This window comes from Scyliorhinus torazame, chromosome 1 (assembly GCF_047496885.1).
Source record: "Scyliorhinus torazame isolate Kashiwa2021f chromosome 1, sScyTor2.1, whole genome shotgun sequence".
NCBI classification, from domain to species: Eukaryota; Metazoa; Chordata; class Chondrichthyes; order Carcharhiniformes; family Scyliorhinidae; genus Scyliorhinus; species Scyliorhinus torazame.
This window is the reverse complement of record NC_092707.1, coordinates 354607634-354630479: the sequence shown is the minus strand read 5'-3', so window position 1 is coordinate 354630479 and position 22846 is coordinate 354607634. Positions and strand designations below refer to the sequence as shown.

The 22846-nt window shown below is 44.7% G+C and overlaps 1 protein-coding gene across 5 annotated transcripts in view; it reads left to right on the top strand.

The window, feature by feature from the left end:
- Nucleotides 1–22846, top strand: part of thada (THADA armadillo repeat containing) — an 820576-nt gene that overhangs the window by 49007 nt on the left and 748723 nt on the right. For all 5 annotated transcript variants that reach the window (XM_072510451.1, XM_072510443.1, XM_072510470.1 and 2 more), the window contains 4 exons: nucleotides 10677–10867; nucleotides 11058–11152; nucleotides 12633–12856; nucleotides 15274–15974. In XM_072510451.1, the coding sequence (XP_072366552.1) occupies nucleotides 10677–10867; nucleotides 11058–11152; nucleotides 12633–12856; nucleotides 15274–15974 (1211 nt within the window). The remainder of the gene's footprint in view (nucleotides 1–10676; nucleotides 10868–11057; nucleotides 11153–12632; nucleotides 12857–15273; nucleotides 15975–22846) is intronic.

Sequence of the window (22846 nt, the reverse complement as noted above, 5' to 3'; positions counted from 1 at the left end):
TCTTCGGAGTAGCTACATCCCTGAAGCTTCTATCTATAACCACCTCTGCCTCCCAAATGATCCGAAGTTCATCCAGCTCCAGTTCCCTAATGCGGTTTCTGAGGAGCTGGAGATGGGTGCACTTCCCACAGTTGAAATCAGCAGGGACACTGATGGCGTCCCTTACCACAAACATTCTGCAGGAGGAACATTGCACTGTCTTCCCTGCCATCCCCTCTAGAAAAAAAAAGAAAGAAAGAAAGAGCTTACCTGTGTTGTAGGGAAAAATCCCGTGTACCAGTGCAGTCATGAGGCCGAGTCTCAAGGCCAGGTTCAAAGCGTTGTTCTTTATTGTACAATTACTGAAGCCTTCAGGGAGACCCACGCAGCCAGCTCAGAAACAGTGGCTTGGTCCACGTTGAGCTCAACAATTACACATTCGCTCTGGATTTTTATAGGAATCCAAATTCGAGCGGGAACATTTGCTCATATATAATAGTTAAAGGGTAGTTTTGATTTAGATCTCTCAGACAGGTTTAAACTGAGAATATGCATCTTTGTCAATTTGCTTCTGCATGGTGTGTGTCCGTGTTGATGAGATTATCTGTGCTCGCTCCGGTGTCCCTCCCTTGTCAATTTGCATCTGTATGGATTGTGTTCGTGTTGATGAGATTATCTGTGCTTGCTCCGGTGTCCTTCCCTTCTCTAATGTGTTTCCCATTATCTCCCTGATGTGTCTCCTTAACTAAATCGACCTCCGATATCTGTGGCTGTGCTATGCTTTTGTTTCTGTGTTTGCTAGATGAGGTGTTAATGTCGTCTTTGTCCTGCTGTGTGTGTGGGGGACGCTAATCTAATCTATACATTTCTTTTATTCCTTCTATTCTGGTTTCTTTGCCTGCCTTGGCCATTTTATTAATATATTATTTCATTCTTTCATACGTCTTTGCAATACAGTTGTGCCATATATCCCACTGCCAGGGTCTTGACTCGCAGATATACCGATCTCCTGGCCATGGGGCCGTTTTAAGATGCAGCTTTGTGCTATTGCTGGGCAGAACAAGTGTCTTACATCAGTGCAGAAGGGGATTTAAACAAATGTCCATCCGGGTGTCCCCTTCTGCATTGTGGGCACATTATATTCTAAACGGTGCCAATCAGTCCAATAAAACAGTCCAATAAATGTTAAACGGTGCCAATCAGTCCAATAAAACAGTTTCATAAATGAAGAATGTTTGATGAGATAAAAATATGGTCTTGGAAAATGGCCTACTTCACCTGTTATTCACTCTACCCCTGAGGTTAAAGGAGGTGGAAGGGTGGGGGACACTACAAGTGTAGTGTATAGGGTTTAGAAACTGCCCAACTTAAATACAGGTTAAAAACAAAACACTTAACCAGCAACCACTGCGCCCCACACGAAAATAGCAATCAGCTGTTTTAACAATTTAAATCTTTACTACTTACCCAGCAGTCACTCTGTCCTCACTCCGACTGGATTCAGCTGGAAACTCCCTACAGTAAGTTTTTTAAAAATTTACACCCCTTCTCAGCAAGCACTCACTCAGCAACCACTGCGCCCCACACGACAACACCTCAGGGAAAAGAAAAACTACTTACCAGTCATCAGTCAATCACTTACCTGCAGGCTGTGACGTCACGGTTCAACTTCTTTCTACTTCTACCTGCCCTCGAGCCTTCCTCTCGGCTGGGATCCTTACAGCGGTTGGCTTTTTTTTTTTGGTTAGAGGAGGGGGTAGGGAGGGAAACACTGAAGTAGAAGCTCTGCCCTCTGCTGGATGCTTGACTTCACTTGAACAGCTAGGGTCTCTTGCACAGGTACACCTTCAAGTTACGGTGACCACAGTGCACGTATGCAAATTTCCCCTGCAACAGCCAATCAGCAGCTCCGCTCTACTGCCCTCTGCTGATTGGTTATGTTGGAGACCACTTCATTGAACTGATTTGCCTGCATTGATAGCAGATGTGGTAAGCATTAGGCTCAAGTAGCAGAAACTGCTGCATTTTCATGGCCTCAAGTGGGCTGAATATTCAGTTTTTGCATTGTGCATTTTCAGTATCTTCCACTAATATTGAGAAAATTCCCCCCTCCTCTCCCCTCCCCGCACGACAAACAACTCTTCAAATATAGCCATGAGCGACCTCTACTGTACCTCGAAGACCTCCTCCGACCCTTAGGGCAGATTTGATTTTCTTAAACCTGAGAAACTCGTACAAGTCTCCCAACCGTGCTGCAACTCCCGGCGGCATGGGCGACCTCCAATTGAAAAGTATCCGTTTCCAGGCAATCAGAGAGCAAAGGCCACGACATCAGCCCCCTTCCCCTCCAGCAGCGCCGGCACATGACACCTCAAAGACCGCTATCATTGGGTCCGGCCTCATCTCAACCCCTAGAATCAACGATAAGTTCCCGAACACCACCTCTAAAATGTCTCCAACTTCTCACACACCCAGAACATATGGCATGGTTCGCCGGCCCATCCCACACCTCTTGCACCCGTCTTCTGCGTCCGGAAAAAATCCAACCGGGCCCGAGTCATGTGGACCCTGTGCACCATCTTAAATTGTATCAGACTCATCCTTGTGCTGGAGAAGGTTGAGTTCACTCAGCAAATTACTCCGCACCAAAATCCCCATCCTATCTCCCTTCCCAACTCCTCCTTCTGCTTGATCGTTTTCACGAATATATATCCCGAATCCTACCATCACCCCCCCCCTCCCAAAACAATCCAGGAGCAACATTTTCTCCAAAAGTGTATACTCCACCACCTGAGGGAACTAGTCCCGCACCTGCCAATATCTAAACTCGCTCCCCCATGATAGCTTAAACCGCTCCCGCAGCTCCTCTAGCCAGCAAACTTCCCTTCCGCAAACATGTCCCTGACCCGCTCTAAACCCTCCACCCTTCATCTCCTATAGGCTAAATCGCTGGCTTTGAAAGCAGACCAAGGCAGGCCAGCAGCACGGTTCAATTCCCGTAACAGGCGCCGGAATGTGGTGACTAGGGGCTTTTCACAGTAACTTCATTTGAAGCCTACTTGTGACAATAAGCGATTTTCATTTCATTTAATTTCCCATCCACCACCCCCGGTATAATCATAGAATTTACAGTGCAGAAGGAGGCCATTCGGCCCATCGAGTCTGCACCGGCTCTTGGAAAGAGCACCCTACCCAAGGGCAACACTTCCACCCTATCCCCATAACCCAGTAACCCCACCCAACACTAAGGCCAATTTGGACACTAAGGGCAATTTATCATGGCCAATCCACCGAACCCGCACATCTTTGGACTGTGGGAGGAAACCGGAGCACCCGGAGGAAACCCACGCACACACAGGGTGGATGTGCAGACTCCGCACAGACAATGACCCAAGCCGGAATCGAACCTGGGACCCTGGAGCTGTGAAGCAATTTGCTATCCACAATGCTACCGTGCTGCCCTAAACCTATGATTCCCACAAAGTGGAGTCATCACCGACATGTGATCCAGTTTAAAGTGCCTCAGCTGGTTCCAAATTTTAAAATACAAGCAAATTACTGCGGATGTAGGAATCTGAAATGAAAGAGAAAATGCTGGAAAATCTCAGCAGGCCTGGCAGCATCTGTAGGGAGAGAAAAGAGCTAACGCTTCGAGTCCGATGACTCTTTGTCAAAGCTCAAGAAAGCTCAGCTTTTCTCTCCCTGCAGATGCTGCCAGACCTGCTGAGATTTCCCAGCATTTTCTCCAAATTTTAAAGATGGCTCCACCACCAGACCCCTCGTATACGTCCTCGGGGCGAATGGCAGCGGGGCTGTCACCAGAGCACTCAGGTTCATACACATGCAAGACTCCACCATTTTTGTAATTGACACTGCGCCATCAGTCTCCTCGAACTCCTTAGCCAGGGCCCTCACTGTCTTCTGTCGAGTTTGGTAACCCGCAGACATGCCCATCCAGGGGCGATCTAATCCTCCTCTACTCTCCGCATATTTCTGCCGAAATTCTCCTAAGTTCAGGTAAAAGGGACCAAACTCAATGCCTTCAAGCCGGAGCCACCTTGTGTGCGACCACTCATCCCATGGCTGCCACTGGAAGTCCGACTGAGTGAAACTTTTAAAAAAAATATATATTTTATTCGAGTTTTTTGGCCAAACATAACAATACGTAGTGTTTCTTTTACACAACAATAAAGCAATATAAATAGCCGTGGCCAGTTTTAAACAAATAAATAAATAATATATATAAACAAAAACAAAAGAAAAACAAAACTAAATGGCAACGGCCTTGTCCAAAATAAATACTCTCCAAAATTACAATCCAACAGTCCAATATACAATTACATATACCAAATACCTATACATGTACAATAACATCCCTGAGAGTCCGTCCGATTTCTCCCCCCCCCCCTCCCCCCTGGGTTGCTGCTGTTATCTACTTCTTTTCCATTCCCTCTATCTTTCTGTGAAGTAGTCGACGAACGGTTGCCACCGCCTGGTGAACCCCTGAGCCGAACCCCTTAACACAAACTTAATCCGTTCTAACTTTATGAACCCTGCCATATCGTTTATCCAGGTCTCCACCCCCGGGGGCTTAGCTTCCTTCCACATTAACAATATCCTGCGCCGGGCTACAAGGGACGCAAAGGCCAACACGTCAGCCTCTCTCGCCTCCTGCACTCCCGGCTCTTCTGCAACCCCAAATATAGCCAACACCCAGCTTGGTTCGACCCGGACCCCCACCACCTTCAAAAGCACCTTTGCCACCCCCACCCAGAACCCCTGTAGTACCGGGCATGACCAGAACATGTGGGTGTGATTCGCTGGGCCTCTCGAGCATCTCGCACACCTATCCTCTACCCAAAAAAATTTACTAAGCGTGCTCCAGTCATATGCGCCCTGTGTAGCACCTTAAATTGTATCAGGCTTAGCCTGGCACAGGAGGACGATGAGTTTACCCTACGTAGGGCATCCGCCCACAGTCCCTCCTCAATCTCCTCCCCCAGTTCTTCTTCCCATTTCCCTTTCAGCTCATCTACCATGATCTCCCCCTCGTCCCTCATCTCCCTGTATATGTCCGCTACCTTACCGTCCCCCACCCATGTCTCTGAGATCACTCTATCCTGCACTTCCTGCGTCGGGAGCTGCGGGAATTCCCTCACCTGTTGCCTCACAAAAGCCCTCAATTGCATATACCGAAATGCATTCCCTTGGGGCAACCCATATTTCTCCGTCAGCGCTCCCAAACTCGCAAACGTCCCATCTACAAATAGATCTCTTAATTGTACTACCCCAGCTCTTTGCCATGCTCCAAATCCCCCATCCATTCTCCCCGGAATGAACCTATGATTGTTTCTTATCGGGGACCGCACCGAAGCTCCCGTCCCTCCCCTATGCCGTCTCCACTGCCCCCAAATTCTCAATGTAGCCACCACCACCGGGCTTGTGGTGTATTTCTTTTGTGAGAACGGCAACGGCGCCATCACCATTGCTTGCAGGCTAGTCCCCTTGCAGGACGCCCTCTCCATTCTCTTCCACGCCGCTCCCTCCCCTTCTCCCATCCACTTACACACCATTGAAACATTGGCGGCCCAGTAGTACTCACTTAGGCTCGGTAGTGCCAGCCCTCCCTGTCCCTACTACGCTGCAAGAAACCCCGCCTCACTCTCGGGGTCTTCCCAGCCCACACAAAACTCATAATGCTCTTCTCAATTCTTTTGAAAAAAGCCTTCGTGATATCACCGGGAGGCACTGGAACACAAAAAGGCATCTCGGGAGGACCACCATTTTAACCGCCTGCACCCTACCTGCCAATTACAAGGACACCATGTCCCATCTCTTGAAATCCTCCTCCATCTGTTCCACCAACCGTGTTAAATTAAGCCTATGTAATGTACCCCAATTCTTGGCTATCTGGATCCCCAGGTACCGGAAGTCCCTTGTTACCTTCCTCAACGGTAAATCCTCTATCTCTCTGCTCTGCTCCCCCGGGTGCACCACAAATAACTCACTTTTCCCCATGTTCAGTTTATACCCTGAAAAATCCCCAAACTCCCCAAGTATCCGCATTATCTCTGGCATCCCCTCCGCCGGGTCCGCCACATATAGCAACAAATCGTCCGCATATAGAGATACCCGGTGTTCTTCTCCCCCCCTAAGTACCCCCCTCCACTTCCTGGAACCCCTCAGTGCCATGGCCAGGGGTTCAATCGCCAGTGCAAACAATAACGGGGACAGAGGACATCCCTGCCTCGTCCCTCTATGGAGCCGAAAATAGTCAGACCCCCGTCCATTCGTGACCACGCTCGCTATCGGGGCCCTATACAGCAACTGTACCCACCTGATATACCTGTCCCCAAAGCCAAATCTCCTCAACACCTCCCACAAATAATCCCACTCCACTCTATCAAATGCTTTCTCGGCATCCATCGCCACCACTATCTCCGCTTCCCCCTCTGGTGGGGGCATCATCATTACCCCTAGCAGCCTCCGTATATTTGTATTCTGCTGTCTCCCCTTCACAAACTCAGTTTGGTCCTCATGGACCACCCCCGGGACACAATCCTCTATCCTCATTGCCATTACCTTGGCCAGGATCTTAGCATCCACATTCAGGAGGGAAATGGGCCTGTACGACCCGCATTGCAGCGGGTCTTTTTCCTTCTTTAGGAGGAGCGATATCATTGCCTCTGACATAATCGGGGGCAGCTGCCCCCTGACTGAGTGAAACTTGACTATAACTTCATCAGTTTTTAAAAATAAATTTAGAGTACACAATAATCTTTTTTCCAATTAAGGGGTAATTTAGCGTGGCCAATCCACCTACCCTCCACATATTTTGGGTTGCGGGGGTGAAACCCACGCAAACATGGGGAGAATGTACAAACTCCACACAGACAGTAACCCAGGGCCAGGATCGAAGCCACGAGGCAGTAGTGCTAGCCACTCTGCCACCCATAATTTCAGCAGTTTTTTAAAAAATCATGTTACTCTCCTCATTTTGAACTTTTTCACCAATAAACAACCAAAGAAAAAAACAAACAAAAACACATACAGTAACAATCCCCCACACACAAACCACAACCCGCTCAATATGCAGACCAAAACATCCATCCTGAAATTCCAGATTAAAAACACAAATTAACAATCAATCTGTAAATAGTGTAACCAAAACAACAATACCCCCGTCCCCCCTCCCCCCAATGTTCAGTGGCAACCAATTTGCGGAAGTGCATAATAAACAACCCCTACGAATTGTGAAACCCTTCCTCCACCCCCTTCAGCTGAGACTTCATCTTCCCGAGAGTCATAGAAATTCAAGTAGGCCCCCCCGCCAAGCTGTGTCACATGATGGAGAAGCTGACCTCCACCCCAACAGGACTTGCCTCCGGGCAATCAGCGAGGCAAAGGTTAAAAACATCTACCTCTGCACCCGCCTACTGCCCGAGCTGGTCCGACCCCCTGAAAATGGCTTCTAGGAGCCCTGGTTCCTAGTTCAGGAGCACTACCCTCAAGATGGCATTGAAAATCTCCCTCCAGCAAATCTCTCACATTCCACATAGCTTTCCTAACCGGGGGTCTCCCACCTCCTCCCGCCCCTCCTATCCACCATCATCATAACTCCCCCCAGAATCCTCCTATCCACTTCCTCTCGAAAACACCTCACCCAGTATCAGTCCCCTCTTCCGACTTTCCACACCTAGGCCCATCGAAATCTGTTCTACCAGGCTCCGATGGCCGCAGCCCCTCCCCCCACCACACTCCCGTTCGCTGGCCAGCTTGAGTTAGCCAGTGTGAATGCCCCTGCCCAGGCCTCACTCCCCTTCAATCCCCTCCCCCGCACCCCATCCCACGAAAACAGAAATCCTCTTCAACGCACAACCACAGTGCAAACCGGAAAGAGTCGTCATTGCAAAAGAACATCCCAACTCCTACCTTGTCCAAATAGGCAATTTCCTCTCATTAAGCACATATAATGACATGCGATAACAAATAGAGCTACATGCAATTCTCCACCCCCCACCCTTAGTTCGACCAATACTCAGTCCCATTTCTCACATGCCCCAGTCCTTCTGCCTTCACAAATGCCTCCACCGTTTCAAAATAAAAGTCTTTGGAGTTGTAGGTCACCCGCAACTTAGCTGGGTACACAATGCCGAACCGCACACCGCTGTTATACAGTGCCATCTTCACTTGGCTGAAGGCCGCTCACCTCCTCACCAAGTCCACAGTAAAGTCCTGGTATCTATGTACACTATGTACACCAATTCCAGCCCACTGCACCTCCCGCTTCTGCTTCGCCCAACTCAGGACCTTCTTCTTCATGCGGTACCTATGGAAACAAATAATCACTGCTCTTGGCGCCTTTGGTTTAGGCCTCCACGCCTTATGAGCCCAGTCCAGTTCGTACTGCAAGGGATCTTCCCCCTCCCCCAACAACTTCACTAATATCTTGGCCTCGGGCCCTCCATCCCTTCGGGAAGGCCCATGATCCTCAGATTTTGGCGCCTGGTTCTGTTTTCCAGGTGCTCCACTTTGGCTCGCAAACCCTTGTTGGCCTCCACCACCCTCTGCAGCTCCTCAACCCAGCCGATCGCTGTGTTGCGACAAGGCATCCTCCACTCCCTTTAGTTTCTCACCCTGCTACCGCACATCGGCCGATGTGCTCGACACCACTGCCTTCATCGGGGCAATTGCCTCCTCCTCCAGCACGTTCAATGTTGCCATCATCTCTTTCCTCATCACCTCTATGTGCTTTGCGAACTGTTTTCCAAGTTCCAAGGCCACCACCTCGGTCACCTTTTCTGCTGTGAATAATGTGGCCCCAACCAGCAACCCAGCCTCTGTCATCCTTCCAGTTGCCGAACCGACCCTTCCACTCAAGGGCGAACCTTCACTCGCCTCTTCCTCACGGCGGGTTTCCTTTTGGTTTTGGGCATCCTTCTTCTTTATGTCTTATGCATTTATTTAACGAACAATTCCCCCTGGGACCGGGCATGAATTCTAAAAAATTAAGCCTCGAGCAGGAGCCATCCAACATGCAACCTCCTCCTACATGCCACCACTGGATGTCCCAACTTCATCAGTTAACCAAAAACATATTGATCTGTTTAAAGAGGACCTGTTTTTTTTCAAATACAAGAAGTCATTGACCAAAGATGGCTATCACAATCACTTGATGCCTGGTATTGTAAGTTGACCACTTTTCTATGTGGATTGCACTGCAGTCCTGTACTGATACTTTGCACGGACGTTCACAATGGGCGGGTGCCAAGGTTCACTTCAAAAAGGACTATTGAAAGGAAGGCATTGAAAATGCAAAGTCCTGGAACTTCAATCAACTGTAATTCTATCAAAACAGTGGAGAACTGTTAGCTGAAAAGGATATACAACCAACAGATACTAAAGCCCCCCTGTGGAGGATGAAATAAAAATGTGTCAAATGTTTCTGAGATGAAACATTTAAATGTGATTACTTGTTCGGCAGTAATGACTATTGCAGGCAAGGAAATTGATTCCCTTTGGAATATACATCTTCAGGTTTTTAAGAACTGGTTATGCCAAGCAAGAGTGTAAAGGTCATTGGAGGAATCTGGAAAAATTGCCAATGAGAACAATAAGGAATCTCTCTCTCTCTTCAAGTTATACAAAGCCTTTTCTCTTGACAGTTTAAAAATAATTAACAGTCCAAAAAAAACCTCAGGAGAGACACTCTTCGATTTCTGGAAAATGCAGTTGATGGATTTAAAAAGCATATCGTCTCCAGCAAGCTCAACTCTGGATTTTAAAGGAACCAGCTAATTAACATGGTCACAATATTGAACAGTGTAGACCTCAAAGAGAAACAGAGGACTTGTTTTTATTGCACCTTTTATTTGGATTCTAACTTTCTTTACATGGGTGTCATGGTAGCACAGTGGTTAGCACTGTTGCTTCACAGCGCCAGGGACCCGGGTTCGATTCCCGGCTTGGGTCACTCACTGTGCGGAATCAGCACGTTCTCCCCATGTCTGAGTGGGTTTCCTCTGGGTGCTCCGGTTTCCTCCCACAAGTCCTGAAATACGTGCTTGTTAGGTGAATTGGACATTCTGAATTCTCCCTCGGTGTACCCGAACAGTCGGCGTTGTGTGGCGACTAGGGGCTTTTCACAGTAACTTAATTGCAGTGATAATGTAAGCCTACTTGTGACACTAATAAAGATTATTATAACTGCATGTGATGTTGCGTCATTCATAATTTCTCTGGTTTAGTGGCTAATAAACTTGCTCTTTCTTTGACTCAAGAAAACCTTGTTGATTGGCTCCTTATTGTCCACTGCATAGATAGTAAAAATGTATTTGGATTTGAAAAAGGCATTCATGGGGAAAATCTATTTAAAAAAAAAAAAATCTTTATTGTGACTGACTGAGGAGGCGAAATAGAGGGGAGCCAGTTTACTCCTCCCCCAGTCATAACAGATTTTAAATCGCTATTACCTAAGTTTGTGAGAATTTAAGATGTGGTTTCCTTCTCCCACAGTAACTTCTGATCTAGAACACAGTGAAGGTTATAAATTTAGCATTTTATGACTTTTTGATTCTTAAAACCATTAAGAACTTTGTCGGCTCGCTATTAAATTAGATACTTATTTTTGCAAAAACCATCATTGCTGAAAGTGTATTTTTGGTATTAAAGATGACAGATCTTTAATTTTGCTTTAGGAACCTTGGCGGACAACACATCCTGCAAAACAAGCTGATGCATGATTCATTGGTAGCCTTGAAAGCTGCAATGATCCTTGTTCAAAAGGTTCAAGAGAAAATCCATGACATTTTCTGTAAAAATGCTGAGACATCCCTCTGGGAAGCTATGTGTGGGCTACTCACATGCTTCATTGAAATACTCCTAGATGGTAAGCTTATGGGAAACTACTGTTCACTGAACAACCTCTTGAAGCACAATTACAACAAATGCTTTTTCCTCCTAGTTAAAATATAGCAGATAATTTATCACAGATATAATAGGCTAGTTGCTTGCTTTTGACCTTGCCGTGCTCCTTTTCCCACAGTTTCTAAGAATGTCAATTTTTTTCTACAATTCAGGAGATTTCTTACAGACTGTTCAGAGTACAGCAGGGATGGCAGCACTTCTGTTTATCAAGACTATTGTGAACTGTAATGAACTTTTGCCAAAGTTGGTGAGTGGGAGTGCCCTTTGGAGAGATTGAACTTCATTTTTGTCTGTTTAACGTGATACTCTGAAAGATGATCTTACTAGGCTGCCCTGAGAAGGATGTGATATGATTTAAGTTTTTTCTACATTGAAAATGAAACATTAATGTGGATTCAGAATATTATTACCACTTAAGTATTAAGCGTAACAGCAACATTTAATGCTTTGCTAATCTTATCTGATCAGAATAAATATTTTTTTGCTGGTTTAGGGGAAACCATTGAAAGCAAAGTTTGGTCATCAAATTAGTAATTTTGGAAAGATCAACTGCAGGATTTTCTCATGGGCTTCCGTACCCTGACTTTGTAACCAAATGGGAGGACAACCCACAACCAATGTCAATAAGTATCTCATTCATTTATTGCACAATTATTTGTTTCAACATAAAGGACCAAGACATGATATGAAACCCGTAAAAAAAAAAGTACATATCTGATGACAATTTGGAATGATTCAGCTAAATTGGATTGAAATATGCACAAGTAATTATCTGAGTGCCCCTATCTGTATACATTTAATAATTTATACAATCAACACTGAGAAATTATTTCCCTGGAGGTGACCTCTTAATTGACTCAGGGTAGGCTCTGATGCTGCTGGCCCAAAGACAGAGCTAGGAGCTGCAGAACCTCCATCTCCTGGAGAGGTGGGTACTTATGAGGCCAGGAGGAGATTGCAAGGGTGCCACAGAATGGAGGTGCCCTCAGAGCCATAAAAATAAATAATCATTTAACAGGGGGGAAGATGGACAGAAGGTCTTCGCCTGCCTGAAATTGTGATTTTAATCCCCAGAGTCAGTTGGGAAAGGGGAAAGGAGTGTTAAATATAAAAAGTTGAGCATCCCTTGCTGGCTTCAACCTGGTTTTAACTGGGTGTACTGCTGGGTGGATGATCAACCTTCCCTCAAGAAGAGAGTTGATTACTAAAATATTTTAGGATTTGCGGCATGAACGGAGATGCAGTCTTTTTGTGTAAATACACTGTTGGTCTCACCATTCACCATAATGGCCCATTTCCACCTCCACAACAATATCAACTTGCATTTCCAGCAATTTACAACACAAGATTTTCGACCTGTTGGGTGGAAGACAGAGTTTAGCTAACAGCACATGGTGTGAGATGAGCAAAATCAAACCAATATTTTTTTAAAAATGTAAAATTTATTTAGAGTATCCAATTTTTTTATCCAATTAAGGGGCAATTTAACGTTGCCAACTCACCTACCCTGCTCATCTTTGGGTAGTGGGGGTGAGACCCACCCAGACACGGGGAGAATGTGCAAATTCCACACACAGTGACCCGGGGCTGGGTTGAAACTGAGTCCTCAGTGCCATGAGGCAGCAGTGCTAATCACTGCATCATCGCGCCGCCCTAAAATCGACCCAATATTTTTTAAATAGTTGATTTTTATAACTTAATTGGTTCACATCTTTTCTTTTTTGAAGGTTCATGATCTGCTTTTCAACTCCACACAAAGAGCTCATGATGCACCAGGATGGCTAATTACGAGTTGCAGGCAACTTTACGATGCTGTACCTCCTGATGATGCAATTCTTTTCCTAAGCCAGGGAACTCTGGCAATGTTGGACTGGAGAAGTGGAGGAATGCGAGATAGTGGTGAACATTTACTATTTGACATATTGACTGTTCTCCTGTCACTTAACACTCGGTAAGTAACAGTTAGATCATTTGTGTTCTAAAGTCAAGCACTATTCATGTGTGTTCTTGGATTTGCAAGGCTCCTTTTTTATGAAAATATTTGCGCCAATTTATTGGTGAAATTCTGGGAGTGTTATCTAATCTCTTTCTCCTTTGGCCTTGGCAAAGCTTGGTAACTAAGATGTAAAGATAATGGAAAATTTATGTTCTACACCATCACTAAGACTGTTTTTTCCACCTCTGTACAGCCTGACTGCACTTCTGCCTAAGCTCAGTTGCTCATACCTTTATTACCTCTAGTTTTGACTATTCCAACACACTCCTGGCCAGCATTGCACTTTCTACATTCAGTATATTTCGGTTTAGCCAATGCTCTGTTGCCCATGTATCCTAACTCGCACCAAGTTCCATTCACCCACCATCCCTGCACTCGCTGAGCTACAGTGCTTGCTGGTCAGGCAGTACCTCAACTTTAAAGTTATCATCCTCATTTTCTGATGCCTCCTTGGCCTCCCCTTCCTATATCTATAATCTCCTGCAGCGCTACAATCCTCCGAGTTATCTGTGCTACTCCATTTCTGACCTGCTGATATGAGATGATACAAGTACAAGTTGTTGTCTATAATGAAATCTTATTTGATGCTTTAAAACAGCATGCTAAGAGGGATTTTGTTGTGTCAAAAGCGCCATTGCTTTGGGTGCAATCATTGAAGCTGGTTATATTTTTTGTGATTACAGGCTTTGATCTGTTCTCGGTTCTATTTTGCACCATAATTAATTGTTACCTTCATTGAGAAGACATTGTTTTCTGATGTGCTAACAAGAACTAACAGAAATAAACATTTCAAGTTACTAGAAATTGTACTAAGCTATTGCAAAGCAATGGTCAATGTAATGGCAATGTCATCATTAATTAATTCCATTAGCTGTCTTTACATGGATTGCAGTGGTTCAAGAAGGCAGCTTATCACCACCGTCTCAAGGGCAATTAGGGATGGGCAACAAATGCTGGCCTAGACAGCGATGTTCACATCCCATGAATTAATAGAAAAAAAATCATAGTTTTCAAAGCGTCTAGACAGCATGTGTTTTAATTTTTTCATTGAGTTTCTTGAATAGATCTTTGAAATGCTTGTCATTTTTAGCTCCACATTTAATGCATTGTCCTATTTATTTTAAAATATGTTTAAATACCATGGCAATTCCAAATATGCATGTTTTGAAACTATTTTCTGAGGCCAATTTTCCATAATTTGTCAAGAGCATAAACTTCAACAAATCTAATCTAATTTAAAGCCGTAGGAACATTTGCTGTAGATTTATAGTTGGTTTATATTAAATGGGTCATTTATTGTCATCTGAAGTTCAATCCTATGTAGACAATTTATTTTGTTGTCTTTCCCCACTCGCCTGTAGAAGCCCTACTGAATCCAAGGTCACCAAATTCTGCACTGAACTTGTCACAACTCATCCTTGATTAATGCACCAGGAGTCCTCACTGAGAAATGTTTTGTGCCATTTGCAGTTTCTCCTCTTGTTCTCCAGAGGATCCAGCTGAAATTGATGAGACTGAACCTCCAATGAAAATCAAATTTTAAACGTCAGTCAGTATTGTGATTTGAGGACAGCATGGTGGGGCAGTGGTTAGCACTGCTGCCTCACGACACCCAGAACCCGGGTTTGATCCCTACCCCGGGTCACTGTCAGTGTGGAGTTTGCACATTCTCCCATGTCTGCATGGGTCTCACCCTCACAACCCAAAGATGCGCAGGGTAGGTGGATTGACCATGCTAAATTCCCCTTAATTGGAACAATTTAAAAAAAAAGAATGTGATTTGAATTCAGCTTTCCAATCAAAGCTCAAGTCACTATTTTGATATCCATATTCATTTCAGTACCAAGCCCTGGTACTGAACTCACTGGCTTTTTATCATTCTTTACTCTTCTTCCTAACCTAATTGAGGAGGAGAAAATTAGCATGTACCTCAGCCTAATTGTGCAAGTGCAACTCCTGGAAGAATATATTCAGTTTGATCAATTTTTCATACAAAATGTGATGGTCTTGCACGTATGATTACATCATAATCCTGGCTCTGAAATGCATATGTTATTTTCTTCTATTTCGAGGGTGTAAAATGTGAATAAGTACACCAGACTTTAGTTTTGCCTTGCTTTGTGTTAAGCACCTTGGAGCTGATTGTTATGTAGTAGGTGAATTGGACATTCTGAATTCTTAGTGACACTAACAAAGATTATTATTATTGTCAGTCCATGAATTGGTGCCCACTGGTTATTAAGGATAGGAAAATAGGCTCCTCAGTTGCAGATTTATTGGCATTGTGGGTGTTTAGATTTCTTCTGATAAATGGACTGAGCTGATAGCATTTCAGTACTGGTGAAAGTTGTGCTCCTGTTTTCTTGTTTCAGCTTAAAGGAATCCAGTATGGCAATGTCAGTCTCCAGAAATCTGAGTCTTTGGACCACTTCTGCACTAGATGCCCTACATTCGGACTCATGCTCTCAGTATCTGAAAAATTCTCTGAATGGAAACTCTGAAGCCATTCAGAAGCTGCTGGAATACATATGGACACATTGGGAGCATCCCTTGGATGGCGTGAGACATCAAAGTAAAACTATATTTAAAAACATTTTAAAAATTCACCAGAAGACCAATGATGGTTCCTGTGGAATGACAGATCCTTTCTTCTTAAATATGACACACAGCTTTTTGAGTCTGGAATGGCACATCAAAGGCAAATACACCTCACTCGGTTGTTTAGTGGAATATTTGGGTACTGAATATATATTAACTGTGGATGACACCGTTCCTAAACAAGTTCTAGGGATAATGCTTGAGCAATCTCTGGCAACATATGCAAGTGACCTATTGGAAAAAATGTTTGAGAGTCATAAGAATGAGTTAATGTCTTCATCCCAGTCGAGTAATTGGATTAAACAATGGCATAAAACTTGGATATCTCCATTTCTTACAATACTGTGTGAGGAAAAACCCAGCCGAACAACTTATATTATTGAATACTATCTCCCCAAACTATTGAAATGCAATCCTGACAGCCTGACTTGTATGATCAAAGAGCTTCAGTCTTCTGACAAAGCCAACAACATTGGTGAGTAGGGGAGAGAAACAATAGCAATAGCATTTGATCTGGTTGAACGTTTTGCGATTGTTTGTTGTCTTATCCTGAATATTAACTGGTGGACTTTTCAATTTCTTAAGGTATATTAAAAGCACTAATCTGCATACTTTCCTTCTTATATTTACAGTTGTGCCAAAATCTGAATGAACACTTTGTTGAGATGGAGAATAAATTCATAGAATCATAGAAAGTTTACAGCACAGAAAGTGGCCACTTGGGCCATCGTGTCTGCGGCAGCCAAAACCAAAAAATGAGCCACCCAGCCTAATCCAAACTTGATTCAGGCCACCAAATAGTAACATTACGGTGGGGCAGGCAATAAATAAAGAAATAACTGATGCATGTAGAAATGGTACAGCAGTTATCATGGGGTATTTTAATCTACATGCCGATTGGTTTAACCAGGTCGGTCAAGGCAGCATTGAAGAGGAGTTTATGGAATGTATCTGTGATAGTTTTCTAGAACGGTATGTAATGGAACCTACGAGGGAACAAGCAATCCTAGATCTGGTCCTGTGTAATTAGACAGGATTGATTAATGATTTCATAGTTAGGGATTCTTTCGGAAGGTGTGATCACAATATGGTGGAATTTAAAATACAGATGGGTGAGAAGGTAAAATCAAACCCCAGTGTTTTGTGCTGAAACAAAGGAGATTACAATGGGATGAGAGAAAAGCTGGCTGGGTAGACTGGGAGCAAAGACTTTATGGTGAAACAGTTGAGGAACAGTGGAGAACCTTCCAAGCGATTTTTCACAGGGCTCAGCAAACGTTTATGCCAACAAAAAGGAAGAACGGTAGAAAGAGGGAAAATCGACCTTGGATATCTAAGGAAATAAGGGAGAGTATAAAATTGAAAGAAAAAGCATACAAAGTGGCAAAGATTAGTGGGAGACTAGAGGATTGGGAAATCTTTAGGGGGCAACAGAAAGCTACGAAAAAAGCTATGAAGAAGACTAAGATAGATTATGAGAGTAGACTTGCTCAGAATATAAAAACAGATAGTAAAAGTTTCTACAAATATATAAAACAAAAAAGAGTGGCTAAAGTAAATATTGGCCCCTTAGAGGATGAGAAGGGAGATTTAATAATGGGAGACGAAGAAATGGCTGAGGAACTGAACAGGTTTTTGGGGTCAGTCTTCACAGTGGAAGACATAAATAACATGCCAGTGACTGATGGAAATGAGGCTATGACAGGTGAGGACCTTGAGACGATTGTTATTACTAAAGGGGGTAGTGATGGACAAGCTAATGGGGCTAAAAGTAGACAAGTCTCCTGGCCCTGATGGAATGCATCCCAGGGTACTAAAAGAGATGGCTAGGGAAATTGCAGATACACTCGTGATAATTTACCGAAATTCACTAGACTCGGGTGGCCCCGGCGGATTGGAAATTAGCAAACGTGACACCATTGTTTAAAAAAGGAGGTAGGCAAAAAGCGGGTAATTGTAGGCCAGTGAGCTTAACTTCGGTAGTAGGGAAGATGCTGGAATCTATCATCAAGGAAGAAATAGCTAGGCACCTGGATGGAAATTGTCCCATTCGACAGACATAGCATGGGTTCATAAAGGGCAGGTCGTGTCTAACTAATTTAGTGGAATTTTTTGAGGACATTAACAGTGCGGTAGATAACGGGGAGCCAATGGATGTGGTACATCTGGATTTCCAGAAAGCTTTTGACAAGGTGCCACACAAAAGGTTGCTGCATAAGATAAAGATGCATGGCGTTAAAGGTAAAATAGTAGCATGGATAGAGGATTGGTTAATTAATAGAAAGCAAAGAGTGGGGGTTAAAGGGTGTTTCTCTCGTTGGCAATCAGTAGCTAGTGGTGTCCCTCAGGGATCAGTATTGGGCCCACAATTGTTCACAATTTACATAGATGATTTGGAGTTGGGTACCAAGTGCAATGTGTCCAAGTTTGCAGACGACACTATGATGAGTGGTAAAGCAAAAAGTGCAGAAGATACTGGAAGTCTACAGAGGGATTTGGATAGTTTGAGTGAATGGGCTAGGGTCTGGCAGATGGAATACAATGTTGACAAATGTGAGGTTATTCATTTTGGTAGGAATAAACAGCAAAAGGGATTATTATTTAAATGATAAAATATTAAAACATGCTGCTGTGCAGAGTGACCTGGATGTCCGAGTGCATGAGTAGCAAAAAGTTGGTTTACAGCTGCATCAGGTGATGAAGAAGGCGAATGGAATTTTGTCCTACATTGCTAGAGGGATGGAGTTTAAGACTAGAGAGATTATGCTGCAACTGTATGAGGCAACACCAGGAGTATTGTGTTTAGTTTTGGTCTCCTTACCTGAGAAAGGATGTACTGGTGCTGGAGGGTGTGCAGAGGAGATTCACTAGGTTAATCCCAGAGTTGAAGGGGTTCAGGAGAGGTTGAGTAGACTGGTACTGTACTCGTTGGAATTTAGAAGGATGTGGGGAGATCTTATAGAAACATATAAAATTATGAAGGGAATAGATAGGATAGATGCGGGCAGGTTGTTTCCACTGGTGAAAGCAGAACTAGGGGGCATAGCCTCAAAAATAAGGGGAAGTAGATTTAGGACAGAGCTGAGGAGGAACTTCTTCACCCAAAGGGTTGTGAATCTATGGAATTCTCTGCCCAATGAAGCAGTTGAATGTTTTCAAGGTAAAGATAGATAGTTTTTTGAAGAATAAAGGGTTATGGTGTTTGTGCAGGAAAGTGGAGCTGAGTCCACAAAAGATCAGCCATGGTCTCATTGAATGGCGGAGCAGGCTCGAAGGGTCAGATGGCCTACTCCTACTCCTGCTCCTAGTTCTCATGTTCTTATGATATGCATATTCAGACACCGTTTTAATGATTTGATTGTTTCTGCCTCTGCAAGCCTTTTAGGCAGTGAGTTCAGACTCTCACAACCCATACATCTCTCCTCATCTCCCCTTTAATCTTTCTACCAATCACCAAAAATCTATGCCCCCAAGTCATTGAGCTCTCTGTTAAAGCAAATAGCTCGATCCCATCCACACAATCTAGGCCCCTCACAATTTTGCATATCTCAAACAAATCTCCCCTCAGCCTCCACTGTTCCAAGAAGAACAACCTCAGCCAATCCAATCTTTTACCTTGCAGTCCTGGCAATATCCTTGTAAATCTCCTCTGTACCCTTTCTAATGCAGTTATATGTTTTCTGTAATGAGATGACCAGAACAGCACGCAGTTGGTCTAGCTAATGTTACACAGATATATAGATACGTAGAAGATAGGAGGAAGAGGAGGCTTTTTGACCCTTCGAGCCTGCTCAACCATTTATCATGATCATGGCTAATCATCCAACTCCATTTCCTAATCTGGAAAGACCCTGCTTGATTAGGAATAGTCAGCACGGATTTGTGAGGGGTAGGTCTTGCCTTACAATTTGTTGAGCAGGTGACCAAGCATGTGGATGAAGGTAAAGCAATGGATGTAGTGTACATGGATTTTAGTAAGGCATTTGATAAGGTTCCCCATGGTAGGCTGATGCAGAAAGTAAGGAGGCATGGGATAGTGGGAAATTTGGCCAGTTGGATAACGAACTGGCTAACCGATAGAAGTCAGAGAGTGGTGGTGGATGGCAAATATTCAACCTGGATCCCAGTTACCAGTGGCGTACCGCAGGGAGTTCTGGGTCCTCTGCTGTTTGTGATTTTCATTAATGACTTGGATGAGGGAGTTGAAGGGTGGGTCAGTAAATTTGCAGACGATACGAAGATTGGTGGAGTTGTGGACAGTGAGGAGGGCTGTTGTCGGCTGCAAAGAGACATAGATAGGATGCAGAGCTGGACTGAGAAGTGGCAGATGGAGTTTAACCCTGAAAAGTGTGAGGTTGTTCATTTTGGAAGGACAACTATGAATGTGGAATACAGGGTTAACGGTAGAGTTCTTGGCAATGTGGAGGAGCAGAGAGATCTTGGGGCCTATGTTCATACATCTTTGAAAGTTGCCACTCAAGTGGATAGAGCTGTGAAGAAAGCCTATGGTGTGCTAGCGTTCATTAACAGAGGGATTGAATTTAAGAGCCGTGAGGTGATGATGCAGCTATACAAAACTTTGGTAAGGCCACATTTGGGGTACTGTGTACAGTTCTGGTCGCCTCATTTTAGGAAGGATGTGGAAGCTTTGGAAAAGGTGCAAAGGAGATTTACCAGCATGTTGCCTGGAATTGGAGAGTAGATCTTACGAGGAAAGGTTGAGGTTGCAAGGCCTTTTCTCATTAGAACGGAGAAGGATGAGGGGCGACTTGATAGAGGTTTATAAGGTGATCAGGGGAATAGATAGAGTAGACAGTCAGAGACATTTTCCCCGGGTGGAACAAACCATTACAAGGGGACATAAATTTAAGGTGAATGGTGGAAGATATAGGGGGGATGTCAGAGGTAGGTTCTTTACCCAGAGAGTAGTGGGGGCATGGAATGCACTGCCTGTGGAAGTAGTTGAGTTGGAAACATTAGGGACCTTCAAGCAGGTATTGGATAGGTACATGGATTACGGTAGAATGATATAGTGTAGATTAATTTGTTCTTAAGGGCAGCACGGTAGCATTGTGGATAGCACAATTGCTTCACAGCTCCAGGGTCCCAAGTTTGATTCCGGCTTGGGTCACTGTCTGTGCAGAGTCTGCACATCCTCCCCGTGTGTGCGTGGGTTTCCTCCGGGTGCTCCGGTTTCCTCCCACAGTCCAAAGATGTGCAGGTTAGGTGGATTGGCCATGATAAATTGCCCTTAGTGTCCAAAATTGCCCTTAGTGTTGGGTGGAGGTATTGACCTTGGGTAGGGTGCTCTTTCGAAGAGCCGGTGCAGACTCGATGGGCCGAATGGTCTCCTTCTGCACTGTAAATTCTATGATAATCTATGATTAATCTAGGACAAAGGTTCGGCACAACATCGTGGGCCGAAGGGCCTGTTCTGTGCTGTATTTTTCCATGTTTTCTATGTTTTTCTATGTTTTAATCCTGCTTTCTCCTCATAGCCTTTTTAAAAAATAAATTGAGAGTACCCAATTAATTGTTTCCAATTAAGGGGCAATTTAGTGTGGCCAATCGACCTAGCCTGCACATCTTTGGGCTGTGGGGGCGAAACCCACGCAAACACGGGGAGAAACATTGGAGCAGCACGGTAGCAATGTGGATAGCACAATTGCTTCACAGCTCCAGGGTCCCAGGTACGATTCCGGCTTGGGTCACTGTCTGTGCGGAGTCTGCACATCCTCCCCGTGTGTGTGTGGGTTTCCTCCCGGTGCTCCGGTTTCCTCCCACAGTCCAAAGATGTGCAGGTTAGGTGGATTGGCCATGATAAATTGCCCTTAGTGTCCAAAATTGCCCTTAGTGTTGGGTGGGGTTACTGGGTTATAGAACCTAGAACATAGAACAATACAGCGCAGTACAGGCCCTTCGGCCCACGATGTTGCACCGAAACAAAAGCCATCTAACCTACACTATACCATTGTCATCCATATGTTTATCCAATAAACTTTTAAATGCCCTCAATGTTGGCGAGTTCACTACTGTAGCAGGTAGGGCATTCCACGGCCTCACTACTCTTTGCGTAAAGAACCTACCTCTGACCTCTGTCCTATATCTATTACCCCTCAGTTTAAAGCTATGTCCCCTCGTGCCAGCCATTTCCATCCGCGGGAGAAGGCTCTCACTGTCCACCCTACCCAACCCCCTGATCATTTTGTATGCCTCTATTAAGTCTCCTCTTAACCTTCTTCTCTCCAACGAAAACAACCTCAAGTCCACCAGCCTTTCCTCATAAGATTTTCCCTCCATACCAGGCAACATCCTGGTAAATCTCCTCTGCACCCGCTCCAAAGCCTCCACGTCCTTCCTATAATGCGGTGACCAGAACTGTACGCAATATTCCAAATGCGGCCGTACCAGAGTTCTGTACAGCTTATGGGGATAGGGTGGAGGTGTTAACCTTGGGTAGGGTGCTCTTTCCAAGAGCCGGTGCAGACTCGATGAGCCGAATGGCCTCCTTCTGCACTGTAAATTCTATGAATGTGCAAATTCCACACGGACCCAGGGATCGAACCTGGGACCTCGGCGCCGTGAGGCAGCAGGGCTAACCCACTGCGCTACTGTGCTGCCACCCGTTAGTCCCAAGTGCTATATCGAGTGCCGCCACTTGAATATATTCAATGTTTTAGCATCAATCACTTCCTGTGGTAATGAATTCCACAGGTTCACCACTCTTTGGGTGAAGAAATGTCTCTTCATCTCTGTCAGAAATGGTTTACCCTGAGTCCTCAGACTGTGGAGAGAATGTTTCCACTTGTCGGAAAAACTAGAACCAGAGGGCACAATCTCAGATCTTATAAAACAGAGATGAGGAGGAATTTCTTCAGCCAGAGGGTGGTGAATATGTGGAATTTTTTGCAGCAGAAGGCTGTGGAGGCCAAATCACTGAATGTCTTTAAGACAGAGATAGATAGGTTCTTGATTAATAAGTGGATCAGGGGTTATGGGGAGAAGGCAGGAGAATAGGGATGAGAAAAATATCAGCCATGATTGAATGGCGGAGCAGACTTGATGGGCCGAGTGGCCTAATTTTGCTTCAAGGTCTTATGGTGACCCCTGGTTCTGGACACACCCACCATTGGGAACATCTTCCCTGCATCTACCGTGTCTAGTCCTGTTAAAATTTTATAAGTCTCAATGAGATCCCCCCTCATTCTTCAGGACTCCAGCGAGAACAATCCTAACCTCTCCTCATCTGACAGTCCCACATCTCTGGAATCAGTCTGGTAAACCTTCGCTTGCACTCCCTCGAGAGCAAGAACATCCTTCCTCAGAAAAGGAGACCAAAACTGCACA